The following is a 13,823-nucleotide window of genomic DNA, read 5'->3' on the forward strand; positions in this document are numbered from 1 at the left end:
CATCTTTAATTATAAGAGTGACTTGTTTCTCTAATGTATCTTGTACATATTCTTTAAAATAATTTCAAAATGGGCAGGGAAACTTGTTTGGAAACTACATTGCCTATGTCTAATAATTTTGCAGTTTATTTTCCAAAATACTGTATTATATTTACAAAATTACTGCTACAACTTCTTTTAAATCTTGAAATTACTTTGAAGAAAAAGCACAAAGACAAAAGACATAAGCTATGCAAAGATATAAACTACCAAATTAGACACGTTGATGGAAGAATTTTTACTTTATTGTATTAAAAATAATCTAATTTGGCTGGACTGATGACATATTTTCATGCCACTTGTTTGATTGTATAGCAAAGGACATATCTGCTTCAGAAAGAACACACCCGGGTCCATTTCGTAAAGAGCGGATATCGTTTCGAGACCATCCAGTCCAGCTTAGTGGGGGATGGGGAAGTGGCAAGAAGAAGGCAAAATCTTTGAAGAATTAGTTGAAACTTCAACATGCAAAATGTATGGAGAGCTGTTTCTTTTCAAGAGGTCTGTGATTATCAATTATTTCAGGATTCTACATATATGTTACCAATTAGATACAACGTTTCAAAGAACTATGTTAGATTTATTTTACCATACATGTTTTGCAGGTTTTTTGTTTTGTTTTTGTTTTCTGGTGATGATATTCCTTACATTCATATTTTGAATTTGCAGTTGCTTCTGTGTTCATGTGGTATGGAATACAGAATCCATTAACTTCTGTTACTATAATGTGATTTGTGGGTTTACTCATAACAACTAGTTTAGATGTATAAATGCAATAATGGGTCATTATTGAGGATGTATGTTAGAAACTGAAGTACTGATTTCTTATAATACAATAATAATATATATCATGTTTATACTTACGAACTGTGTTGTGAACTCTAATACCCAAGAATGGCACCCTGAGAAAAGTCTACATGTATGTATTATTGAAGAAGCAATGGAAATTCTCAGCACATTAGAAGCTTATAAAATGCTAGTATCTGTTTCTAGTAAGATAGAGGTGCATATGAATTCTAATACTAAATTATGTTAGTACTGTTCTGTTGTGATGCTATGGCAAGCTGCTAATATTTTATACTTTTAAGGACTTCTAACATTTTTTCCAGTGAAAAATTGAATTTACCATCCTGAAATTTTCTCCTGTGGTAGTGTAGCATTACATCTCTAGGTCAGTTATAGGCAGTCTCTATTTGTTCAAGTAATTAGTCTCATTCAAACTAATGTGTGCATGCGTAAAAGTTTTGTGATACAGCTTTAATTAAGGAAGCCTGAGAAATACTATGTTTACCTTTAGCATGCTTGAAGTGGGTGCATAACTCTCATTGTTTTTAATAATCACTATGTTCATCCATAGACAGGACAGAGAAGATCGTTTGATTTGTATTCCTATTTTTTAAATGTTTTCTGTTTAGAAGGTGGAAATTGCTAATTGGATATAGAGAAGCAAGTCTTTGGTGATTCCTCATCTGTTTGCTTTCGTCTCATCCTTTCTTGTGAAGCCTTAAACTGCTACAAACTGAGACTGAAGTGGGAAGGCTAATGGGGCTTGAGATGTCAGTCAATAAAGAAAACATAAATTCTTATGTTGTCCTTGTTTTTGGCACATGGTGTAAATTCCATAAGACATTGTTTTGTAAAGCGTCCATCATATTGTCTTCTTTTAACATCCACAGGTTAATATGGATTAGAAGTGTTTAACTTTATTGTCTTTTACTCTGAACAATCCAAAGGAAAGCTGCATTAATACTGATGTTTAAGGACTTTTACTATTCATATGCGAAGTCATGAAGCTGATCTCTGCCTATTTCAGTGCCTCATTATTTAAAAGGAACAAAAACGTTTGCTAATTTCTTATCATTTAAATTTTGAAAAAGATAAATTGCTGCTTACTCCATTGGGGCTGCTATTCATAGCGAAGGCCAGTGTGACAGGCCTTCACTATGAGTGAAGTAACTGGTGAGCCTGCACTTTCATCACTTAGGCACCAGTGAGTTTTCCTGGAAAAGGCTGATTGGGGAATATACCACTGATCAGGTGAGCTGAGGAGTATAAAAGAAGACACAAGAAGGAAGGGAGGGGAGAACCTGGGTTAGCTGATCCCAAGTATGCACTGAGATCTCAAGGAAGGGAGACTCTATTTGTCTCTGGCTGCCCCAGACTATATTGGTGATGGGAATTATAAATAAATTCACACAAAATTGTTACTTACTTGAACAAATCTAAGAGGTTTCTGGGGCATCCGAGGATGGGGATGGAGCACGCCGCATTACACCAGTTACCTTATTCAGGATGAATAGAAATTTATCAATAGAACTGCCTGTGGAGTAAGCTGCTATCCATCATAAATAAGAATATAAAATGTCCATAAGCAGTGTGTTACAGCATCCAGTTCTTTAGATGTGTGCACAATTTGGTACTTGCCTGATCAAATACCTGTTTTAGATACTGAATGTTAATTTGAAGATCCAGATGCACCACTAGATGCCATGTAGATGCTCAAATTTGAAAACTATGACTACCGTTATATTATCAAGGATGGCACCTCTGCAGGAACAACCTTCTTCCATCACTTAAATAACATGGTTTTGAATATGTGCAGCTGTACAGTCACTAAGTAGATGTCTGACTATATGTTTTACATGTGTATCAGCTGAAGCAGAGGTCCGAATGTAACATCTAGCAATTGATTCATTATGTGATTTGACACGCACCCATGGGTGTAGCAGATGGCAATCTGCACCCCACTGCACATGTGAGAGCAGCTATAAATGAAGGGGATTTGTATTTCCAAATTCATGCTTTGTAAAGGGAAACTGTACCTACTTTCCTCAGGGCAGCATTGCAAATTTGCAAAAGTTAAGAACCCTCTCCAAGCATGAATAAAATGAGAACTGTTTATGCCAACTGATTTGGCATCATTGTTTAATGTACATACTATGTGATGAGCAAAATGATAGTTTTGTCTTAACTGCTCTACAACATAATCTGTGAGCAAGTACTCTGAAGTGAATTTTGTAACAAGCTTCTTTGTTATAGTATTATACTTTTATACTTATTCTGCTATTCGACAACTTAGCATTGTCGTGGTGGTGTTTATATAGCATATCCACCCAAAAGTCAAGTATGGACTATGCCAAGATATGCTGCAGCCTTTACTACATAATGTTGCAATGTCATACATTGTATATCAGATTGCACAATTTGCTTTTTCAAAGAGCCTTATTATATGATCAGAACATCAAAGGGGCACTGGGTCTGGTCAAATATGGACAAAGGAGTCTGATCCAGCTCCTATTAAAATTAATAAGACTTTCATTGATTTCAATTGGAGTTGCTTTTATGCAAACATTTTATAGTGGAAGGTACACAACTTTGTAATGTCTGATATTATGAATAATAAGTATGGATGTCTACAGATGGCAGCATATTTATGAGACATGACATCTTTTCACTATCAATTGGGACCCTGTTCTTTACAACAGTGGTTTTCAATCTGTGGTCCACTGACCCATGGGGTCCACAGACTATGTCTAAGATTTGGGTCTGCACCTCCATTTGAGGTTCATAAATGAAATAAAGGTTGAGAACTGTAGCTTTACAACACAAAGATGTCAGATGCTACTTCCTGTATACATCAGAAAATACTTCCCAGTTAGGAACATGGTCAGAGTATTTTCAAGGAAACATGTTCCCTGGAGCTAGTTCTATTTTCTGACGTCAGAACAGGAATGTGCTGAATGAGGAAAAGCTGATATAGACTAACACTGACCCTGTAAACTGAAAACCCTTCTCCTCTCCCCATTAGTGGTTTAGCAAACCCACATCCACAAAAATCCAAGAGCATAATCTGTTAGAAGTTCTATTGTCCATATGGTGCCCCAGCACTCACAACAACAATCCACCAACATTTCTATCTGAGGCTTATTTTTCTTTGTACATCCTATAAATCAGGAAGAAAAAATTAATGGGAATAGCCACTTAAAAATTCTTCTGGTGAGTGTATAGAATACATTCTCAGAAACCTAAAAATGCAGTGATTCCAAATTATGTTGGTCATTTCAATCCCAGAAATATACATGGGGAGATTTGTTAATAACTGTGTCATCTACCAAATCGTTTTGAAATTTTTACATGTATTCTCCTCTGCTCCAAACACTGAACTCTTTTTGCCTATCTAGCTTACAGCTATTTGATTTCCTTCAACACCATAGTATCTGAGCTCATAAAATGAGATTTTTTTTAACTACTTGTTTATTTAGAAAGTTTTAACAGGTTTATAGCTATTTGAATACTGCTAATCAAAACATCCTCAAATGGAGAGACTGTAACCAAAATTGAACATTATTACTCAGTTAGACTAAGATGTGTCAATGATGCTCAAATAATCTGTACTTGAATGACCAAGTACCATAATTATATGTCTCTTGTTCACGATACAGTCCATTTTACTTGTATAGTAGACAGTTATTAAACAGTAACCTTATTTTAACAAGAGATTATTCTTCAAAATGCTCTCTTCTTTTAACTGATCCCCATTTAACAAGGCGCTGCTGTATTTACAGAAAATATATTTTGGTTGATACAAAGAAAAAAATATTCTACAGCTTTCTTTTCATGAAGGGTTAGTGCTGCATTTTACCTTAATGGAGAATCATAATTAATTTTAACAGGGCTGTCCCTTAAAGGTGGTTCTACTGTATGATGCTATAATTTTTTAAGATGCTCCCATAACTAGGATCCAGAACAGTCCACAGATACACAGGAGCATAACTACCATTTGATTGCCTACTGCACAAATTACAGGCACTGCAAAGAATGTAGTTGATTAACAGCCCTTTGATTTCAGTGTCACAGCATAGTAAGGCAGTCATGGAAATGTGTATTTATGGAGATACATTCTTTCCTTGATGAACGCCAAAGTTACTCCTATTAGCAGTAATGGAAGCCAGGTTGTACTGGAAGGCGATACCTTAAAGTGACATTGTATAATGAGAAAAATCCTTATGAAAACTAGTTTTTATTGGACGTCCCCAATAATACAGAAAAGAACTGAACCATATTATGCATGATTAGGTTGCCAAATTTCCAATCTTAGATCAAAGCTGTTTGTACTAAACTGTACTAGCATAGAAGTCTTACAGCAGCAATCTTTGTTGCTTGTTTTATTTTTTACCTGCATAAGTGGAAAAAAAACAGATTATCTAATTTTAATCTTTTTAAAGATTTATGAAAAATATTATCCTGGCTTGGACTGGGAGTTTTAAACCTTGTAAGACAAGGAACCAGATTCAGCTCTGATTTACAGCCTCTGCAGGCCTAAAAATTGATAGTGGAACCCATGACACATAATTAACTAGAGTCTGTAGGATACATTAGATAAGATTGGGATACTCGAGGGAATTGGGCATTATTCCAGTCTAAAATAGAAAAGGAAAAATTGTCCCTTCTCACACAAAGTCAGAAAAAATGGCCTTTTTGTGTGAAATTTAGGGAAAAGACCTTCAGCCCACCTGTAGATTAACACATCCCTCTATTCCAGCTCAAGGCTGCTGACACTATACCTTATAGGTGTGGTCTTGTAGTAGTTCCTCGCCCTGTCCCCAACTGCCCTATCTACATGTTGTGCAGCAGGGGGAAACTGATCACAACTTGTAGAGGCTTTGCCTAGACCCTCGTCCCCCCAACTCACTTAGGCAACTCATGGTGGTGCAGAGGGCCATGTATATGCAGTTGGGAGACTTTCTCTATAAATACTGAAGCACTCCTGACATTTCAGCCAACCTTGCAACTGTCTTGGAATTGCCAGTAACTTGAACAGAGACACTATGTAATCGACCCTAATCCCTTGTTGGACAAGCCTTTTCTATGGGGATTTGAAACAGACAGGAGTAAAATTGTGAAGAGGAAACATGTATGGGTCACCTGTATAACAACATACAAATAGATGCCTATTTATGGGCAAATGACTGGACAGGTACACTCTTTGATAGTCTAGCTAAATAATGTTAATAAGGCAGGTTAGCAAAATTCTGCCGGTCCCATGCTCCAACTGATTAAATTATTTGTGTTTTGCTGGGATTTGGGGCTGATTGGTTGTTTTGGAACTGGAGAATTTTCATTTGGTTTTCTGTATTTCCTTTAAGCATCAACATTTACTTTCCTGCACCCACATACTAAAGAAAGCCAATAACCACTGATCACATAGTCGCCAAGTGTCCTGGTGGCTGAAATGCAGTGATCTCTTCAATCTTTAGGGGCAATTGCGCAAGTACATTTTGTGCCGTAGCTGATATTTGAATGCGTAACTCATTATGTTGAAAGACCCGTAAGACCCACAACGCAGTTAGTTAAGACTTTAAATCAGCTCGTCTGGTATTTCTCTGTACAAACCAATTTTCGAGGGAAAGTTGTTGCTATGTAGCTAAGGCTTTGTTAATTAAATAAGCAATAAGAAATAAAGACAGTAACTTCTGTATTTTTGTATCGGTGTTAATTGTCTACTGCTGTGTGTCACGATTTTTAAGACTATTGAAAAAACAAGGTTGATTCAAGTTGCTGTTGATGGAGATAAGCTATTTTCCGGCAGGATGACTGTAATAATACCTGTCATTTCAACAGGACAGGTGTTCTGCCATCATAATCATCTGCAAGAGATTAAAGAGTCTGCCTATTTGCAAAAACACAGGACTAACGTGAATTCTTTCTCTGCCCCGTGTAATGAGTTCTTTGTATTTCACCTAATTTAATTCAGTTCCTCAGCAATTTTCTTTTAAAAACAATTTTCTTAATGTGGGAAACGAAGAATGCCTGCCACAGAAAGCAAATACTATTAAGCAGATGATGGAAGTGGAGGCAGTCCAAGAAAATTAAACAGGCTCAACTAAATAGTGATTTCTAAAGACTTTTTTCCCCCTCCTCGCAAATAGTTTTTTTATTAAATTGGAACCTCTATGAAGAACTGGACTGATGAAATTGAATGAACTTTTTGCTGCTTAGGCGATGTTAGTTCACAGACGCGCAGTACAGCGGCTCCTTAAAGACCACAAAGGAATCTCTATTTTTAAAATGTCATAGTTAGAAACAGTGATCAGGTAGCTTCCTTTCTTTAAAAGTAGCAGTTGCATTCCTTATTTTGGGCCCATTCCCATTGACTCCCATTAATTTTTTGTCTGAGAATAGATCCTTTAGGCAACAGTTGTTATGTGGGGATCCTACCCACGTTGATGTCGTTTTCATTAATACTAATTTGCTTTGTTTCTGTTGCAGACCGTGCATCTTAAAGGCTGGTTGATTTCATTGAGTATATTGTATAGCGCTGCCTTATGAGGTGATTAAAGTCTGTCTCTTGATCCGGACAGCGTTGGTGTTGTATTTGTTTGTATGTTCCTTATCTGGCGTTTCAGACCCCAACTGGCTATCAAGGATGCGATCAATCTGGTTCTATCCTATGCCCAGGGCATGCTATCCTGCTCGCTTCAGATATAGGTCTACAGGGCTGCCCTGTGATCAAAATACAAATCAAGGCGTCGAGATCCACCTTCCCTTGGTTATTTGATCGCACCAACGATTTACTGGCACTAATGCAGAGATACACGTGGCTTATGTTTGAGCTTGACGTATCCCACTTTGCGCCATTTGCTTGTATTCCCCTGACAGGCAAACGCCTCTCCAAAGGGCTCAGGCACGTTCTGCCGCAGTGGCAAGTGGACGTGGGAGTTTTGTGTAGACAAATTACCCCCTCTGGATATTTTAGGCCATTTGTAATGCCCTGGGTTAATTTTGATTGCACAATTTCGAAACAAAAAGAATACTGTCTCTAGCTATGGACGGTGAGATGGGGCTTTATTTGCCAATATCAATATTTGTGTGGAAAGCTTAAAATACGTTGTTTTTTCCAAGAGTTAGAGTTTAAAGGGGAAAGAAAAGGACCGTGGATGAAATATCAGCAGCACATCGGTTACCCACTAAGCCCTTATTTATTTATTTATTTATTTATTTATTTTGTATTCACCTAGGTGCTCATGGTAAGAAAAGCCGAGCGAGAACCTTTAGTTAGCTGGGAATAAATGCTCCTTTAAGCACTCAAAACGGCTCGAAAACTACAGAACGGTTCTCACCGAAGGGCAAAATAATGCTGAGACTCTCCAGATCCAAACCCTGAAAGGGTAGAATAAAATCGCTTTGTGGCTTTCGGCCTGGGCACTGTATGAGTAATGATGAAGCTGAATTACACATTTTTGAATCTGATCTAACATTTATGTTGCATGGCGAAAAGCAGCGGCCTTTCAGCTGATCTAAGCTTGAAAACTAGCAGTCCCTGTCAATGTGGGTTTAAATCGACTCAATGTAGCCGTTTGTTAATGCAGGCTACATAAATAGCGATCTTTTTTTAGCCCTTGTGCGATCTGTAACCGACTTTCTTTAGCTTCGTGCTGCAAACCAAGAATTTCGACCTATATTTCATGTTGTTGTTTTTTTAAATCGTGAGATGACAACTCAGCCCTAAGCCCACCCATACCAGCCTCCGCGATGCTTTCCTGCGTCGCTGCAGTAATGTAGCCGGTATATATTTAGAACTGTCCTAATAGTAATCAAGAGGCCAGCGAGGTAAGAATGTATGACCATTACGGGATCTTTTTAGGTGTGTGAAGTCTTGAATGTTTTAGAGTCCGAGTCGGGGCTAGGTTGATTCATTTTGGGGTGATTCTACATAGAGAGGATTTTTTTTTAATTTAATTTAGTTAGGAGCTTTCGAAAATTAAAACTCGCAATAAGCTCATTTTAAAAAAAAAACAAAAAACAAAAATTAATTCTGCTGGGAAAATGAGCAGCAAATGTTCAACTTTCACTTACTAGCGAGCTTGTTTAGTCGTGATTGGGCCTCTCTTTCTTAATGTGACTATTTCTTTGATGTGGAAAACGGTATTTGTGTTTTTCTTTATATGTATCTCCTTGATTTATTAGACAGAATGGCACGGGGGTCAGACCTCATTTCAAACAAAGTTTTTAGCTGCTGCAGAGGAGACCTACCTCAGCTATCTCCCCTCTCATTTTGAACTGGTTTATCCTTGTAAAGAGTGCGAATTGAATACGGTCCAGATGCTCCACCTCCTCTAGGGGCCCGATCCAACTCCCAGTGATGTGAAAGGAACTCTTTCTATTGACTGCAGACTGACAGTTGGAGCCGGCTCTAAAGTGGAGTACGGGACACGATCGGGTCCTGGAAACCTGCATTCTTGAGTAGCTGGTCTCATCCTTATGACACTTATTACTCAAATTTCAAACCTTTACAGACTTGATAAAGAGCTAATATAAGCCCCAGATAATATGCAGATGGAAGTCGTGTTGGGTTTGGTTTTTGCAACACACGTGAGTAGGCTTCATTATCATTTAAACTAGATCCTGTTAAGAGCTCAGTCTGCTTTTGTGGAGCATCTCTGTTGTGATTCCCTATTGAGCTAAGATTAAATCCATACCACACGCTACACAGTCTCAGACCATTTTGTTTTTAGCGAAACGTTAGGTGGTTTAAGAACAGTCATTACGTACTCCAAATGGAAACTCATCAAAGCTGGCGTAGCTTTTGAAACAATTTTGATGTTCCCTGCATGGGCAAAGCAAACTTTTACGTTCCCTACATGTGGTGTATTTTTCCTGGACATCTATTTGAGGCAAATTAAACTGACAGGGATTTTCTTCTTTTTATCTGTGCAGGTGTCATAAAAGAAATCAGCTAAACCACTAAGGTATTGTCAACGCATCAAACGGTAGATACCACAGCGTTACTGCTATGTTGCCCTTGGCTGGATTGTAGATAGGAACGAAAAGTGCCTGACCTTGCATTCCTTGGGTTTTGGCTGTGGAATCGGGACCGGCGTAACTAGTAAATGATCCGTTTGTTTTAACTTACTACAGATAGAGATGAAAGGGATTTATTAGAGCCAGTCAGTCTTTTTCTTCTGCCAGCACAGGATTAAATATTAAAATATCAGTAAAAAACTTGATTTATCGGTACGTTCTAACTAAGCCTATGGAGCCCAGATATTAGTAATTTTTCTGAAAATATTTTGATTCAACATTTTTTTCTCCAAACTGTGAAATGCGAAGAGCATCTGTCTATATTGAACCAAATTTGTATGCGTTAATGGGGGCGCGGCGAGGGGGAAAGTGTATTCGGTCCTTTGGAAAGAAAAATCATCAGTTTGGACACGACCTGTCTCTAGAACTTAATAGGGTTGAATCGGGTCCGTTAAGTATCCTGAGTGCTTCGGTTAAACATATTCAGTTTTTTAATTAATTGAACATGAAGTTTACCATATTAAGTAACTCGTTTTAAACGGCGTGTAAATACATTTTAAAAGGCTGGCATTGTATGTTTATTATAATAATATTTGATTTGATATTTTTCCCAAACAGAATGTTTCGGTAAAATGTAAATCGGTTAATCCATATTCTACATCTATAAAATTTGGCTTCTCACAATCCCTTAGATAATTTTTGGTGAATAGCTCTCACGTCATATCATTCCTTCAGGTTGCACTTTATGTTTTATTCGCCTCTCTTTGGCTCGCCCATCGCCAAAAAGAAGATCAAGTGAGTCATAACTAAGCTTTAGAAAATGATTCATAACACTGTAGGCTGGTGTATTTATTTTTTGATGGGTTTCACTTCAGTGCAACTCTCGAGTTATTCTGAGATAATACAAATCTATATATTCAAGCATGAAAGCGTGGGTGGGTGAAGCCTCCACAAAGGAAACAGAGGGCACATAAAATATTGAACCATTTGGCCACTTGCCATTCTACATAACATTCAATTACTTTCGTTTTTTTTCATGGACTTTTTTTCCCCCCCGGCAGTTGACATGTTCGGTCATTTTCAAGTTTTTTTTTCTTTTTCTCCCTGGCTTCCCTTACTGGTATACCTCAAATTCACTTTGTAAAATAACCCTGTAAAAGCATCCATTTTACAACCCCTATAGCTTGTCATTCCCTTATCATGAGGTTGTGTTAACAGCTCGGAAAGAACGCCGTAAGGTAGAGACGCCAACCTCTGTAGTAAGAGATTTCTCTCTGCCGCTCAACCTAAGCGAATAATTTCTCTTTTCCCACAAATATATGTCGTGTTTGCAGCACAGGCAATAAAAGCCGCTTGTTGTTTGGAAGACATCAGCGGTGTAAAGTAGATCGCTATAGTCCAGGCCAAAACACCAACCCTATGCCTGGCCCTAATGCTAGAAAAACATTGGCTGAAATAGAGGGTGGGGGTGGTCTTATTTGAAATTTACAAAGGAAATCCCTGAGTCTTACTGGTGTTTTAGTCCGCTCTCTTTGTTTAAACAAACTGAAGAACTAAGGGAATTCCCTGGAGAGTGGGACATTAATTGGGCCGTGAGCTGATGCCCATAAATATAGGGACAGGGCAAACTGGAGAGACAATGTGAGCAACTCGTCTGGGCTGTAGCTCCAGGCAGTTTGTCCCAAATAATGATGGTTGGTTCAGTGGAGAAGTTTTTCCGACACATCCAATTCCCTTTTTTCCCAAATAGGTTTTGTTTTTAAATCAGGGATCTGTTTGTGTTTGATGTTTGCTCATAATTCACTCCTGTTGACTATCTTAGTTTAGCTTCCTGATCGCGCTCCTAGAAAGCGAACTGATCCCGACGGGAAGGGGAAAGGTTGCGAAAGAAAGAAAAAGAAGCCAAGTTCTGTGTTGAACACGAAAGCCCTCAAAAAAGTTCTGAAGTTCCGAAACCTCAGGGCTAGGAGCCACTTGGCAGCGGATAATCCGGGGGTTATCTCGGGGGACAGGGTTTCCCTGGCGAGCTAGCGTTCGCTGCAAGGGCAAGCGCCTTCACACCACCTCTGGCCACGAAACGTCTCTTCATCACATGCAACACCCTTTCACAGCAGGTTCAGGAGATCCTTCATCTCTTGAAACACAGCGGCACATCTGCACGCTGCCCTGCCTAGCGGGGCGGGCTGGCTGCTGCATTCAAGGAATCTGCCCTACAGAAAGATGCTTTTTCAGAGAGAGAGAGAGCGCGCCCGGCGCTGTGTGAGTTGCCTCCTTCTCTCCCGAGATCTTTAAAAGCCCTTTACATTTTTTTCTGCAACTGAAGGCAGCTTTGCACTTTCAAGTTCTGAAGAAGAATAAATTTACGAACGTGGCGCCAATTTCCGCCCCCAGTTAAGTCCTTCCACCCCTTTGAAGTCAGCAGACTGGCACGGATGTAAATGGGAGCAGAATTTGACCCCTAAACACACAATGTGTGGTGGTGGTAGTGGATATCCCCCTACCCCCCCGCGCCCTGTCTGTAACAGATTCAGCCCGGTGCTGTGCTATCATAACCAACAGCCTCTCCATCAAGGTGCTGCTCTAGGCGGGAAATGGGATGAGAAGTGGTGGTAGCCCCAGGCGCTCAGCCCCATCGCATGGGGGTTTTTCCTTAGAGCGAGAAGGAACCAAGCATCAAGGGCAAGTGAAAGTGACGGTCTCACTTCGGATTCTCTGCAGGCTGCAGCTCCCCTCCTGGTGTGCAGGAGTCACTCGGCGCTTGTTAGGAACGCTCAGAGCTGTGACATTGCCATGAACAGCCTTTCCAGCTTTGGAGACCCCCTGGCACCCAGAGAGCTCTTTCCTTGCCGGCCAAGTGCCGGTGACGCGTTTATTACGGGAGTTTGCCACCAAGCGGGCCCTGAGTTTAAGCACAGAGCGAGCTTCGTGTCCCTCTCTAGCAGGCATCCCGTGCAACACAATGTGTTTCCTAGCGTCTTGGGGGAGAGTCCAGGCTTGAGGTCTGCTGGGAACCGGTTTTACAGGCAGATGCGCTGTTCCTTGTCCCCGGCTTCCCTGCAGTTTACTAGCTGCCTTTTAAGAGGGACATTTATTGGGATAAAAGTGCACTGCAGGCTGCAACAACCTTGCATGTGGCTTTCATTTAAAAGACACCGAGCATTCTTTTTCCCCCAGGCGTTCAGTGCTTTTAAGGCATATTTGTAAACAAGCTGACAAGGCTCTAGTACACAGAGATACGGATGGCCTGGGATTATTGGCCTATTTTCTCGGGTCAGCGACAGGCGTTGAGGTGGATGGCGTAGGGGGGAAATGTAACGTTCCTCACACAATTCGCTCAGGCGATTAAACGTAGCATAAGCAGGAGCAGAGAGGCGATCAGAGGGATTCCTGTGTGCTTGCTAGCCTCCGCCTCTGGCCCTGCGGCTTGGCTGAACGAGGCTTGCAAGACGTAGCTCGGGCCGAGTCCGCAGCCACAGCAGATCTGGGCCTCAAAGGCGCTCCACCAAATGTCCTGTTAAAACCAGTGATCCAGCTAGAGGAGCAAACCTAGCGCTGGACCTACCCAGGCATACACACGCCCAGGAGTGTGCCTGCCTTTCCCATCCTGCACCCGCCGCGGCGTTCTCCCCACCTTTAGCAGGACATAAAAACCCCTTCTTTAGAGTGGGTGTTTCTACTGATGGTCCAACTCCGCTCTGTCCTCTTTGCTTGTAGGTTAACTAGACCTCGACGGGGGTGGGGGGTCTGAGTTCAATACACCACATTGTTAAACTGTATAGCTTCGTTTAGGGTTCATCTAATGAGAGTCAGTTGCCATCAGAGCTTTAGGAGATCTCCGCTAGAGCCCTGTAAACCAGAGAGCACATGGGCGAAAATGAGCATAGACAATGTGTAATTCAGGGGCGCTACAATGGCTGTTAGATAGTGAGAATGCCAATGCAGAGTAAGCTAGACAGCCAAGCTAATAACCTAAGGCACAAGGA

The 13,823-nt window shown here is 40.2% G+C and overlaps 1 protein-coding gene across 1 annotated transcript in view; it reads left to right on the forward strand.

Annotated features, from left to right (window-relative positions):
• LRRIQ1 (leucine rich repeats and IQ motif containing 1) overlaps nt 1-1,623 on the forward strand; it is a 151,979-nt gene extending 150,356 nt beyond the window's left edge. Inside the window, exon 26 of the mRNA XM_034772340.1 lies at nt 355-1,623. Within this exon, the coding sequence (XP_034628231.1) occupies nt 355-491 (137 nt within the window). The 3' untranslated portion in view covers nt 492-1,623. The remainder of the gene's footprint in view (nt 1-354) is intronic.
• Nucleotides 1,624-13,823: the final 12,200 nt, after the last annotated feature.

This window comes from Trachemys scripta, chromosome 1, assembly GCF_013100865.1.
Source record: "Trachemys scripta elegans isolate TJP31775 chromosome 1, CAS_Tse_1.0, whole genome shotgun sequence".
Classification (NCBI taxonomy): domain Eukaryota; kingdom Metazoa; phylum Chordata; order Testudines; family Emydidae; genus Trachemys; species Trachemys scripta.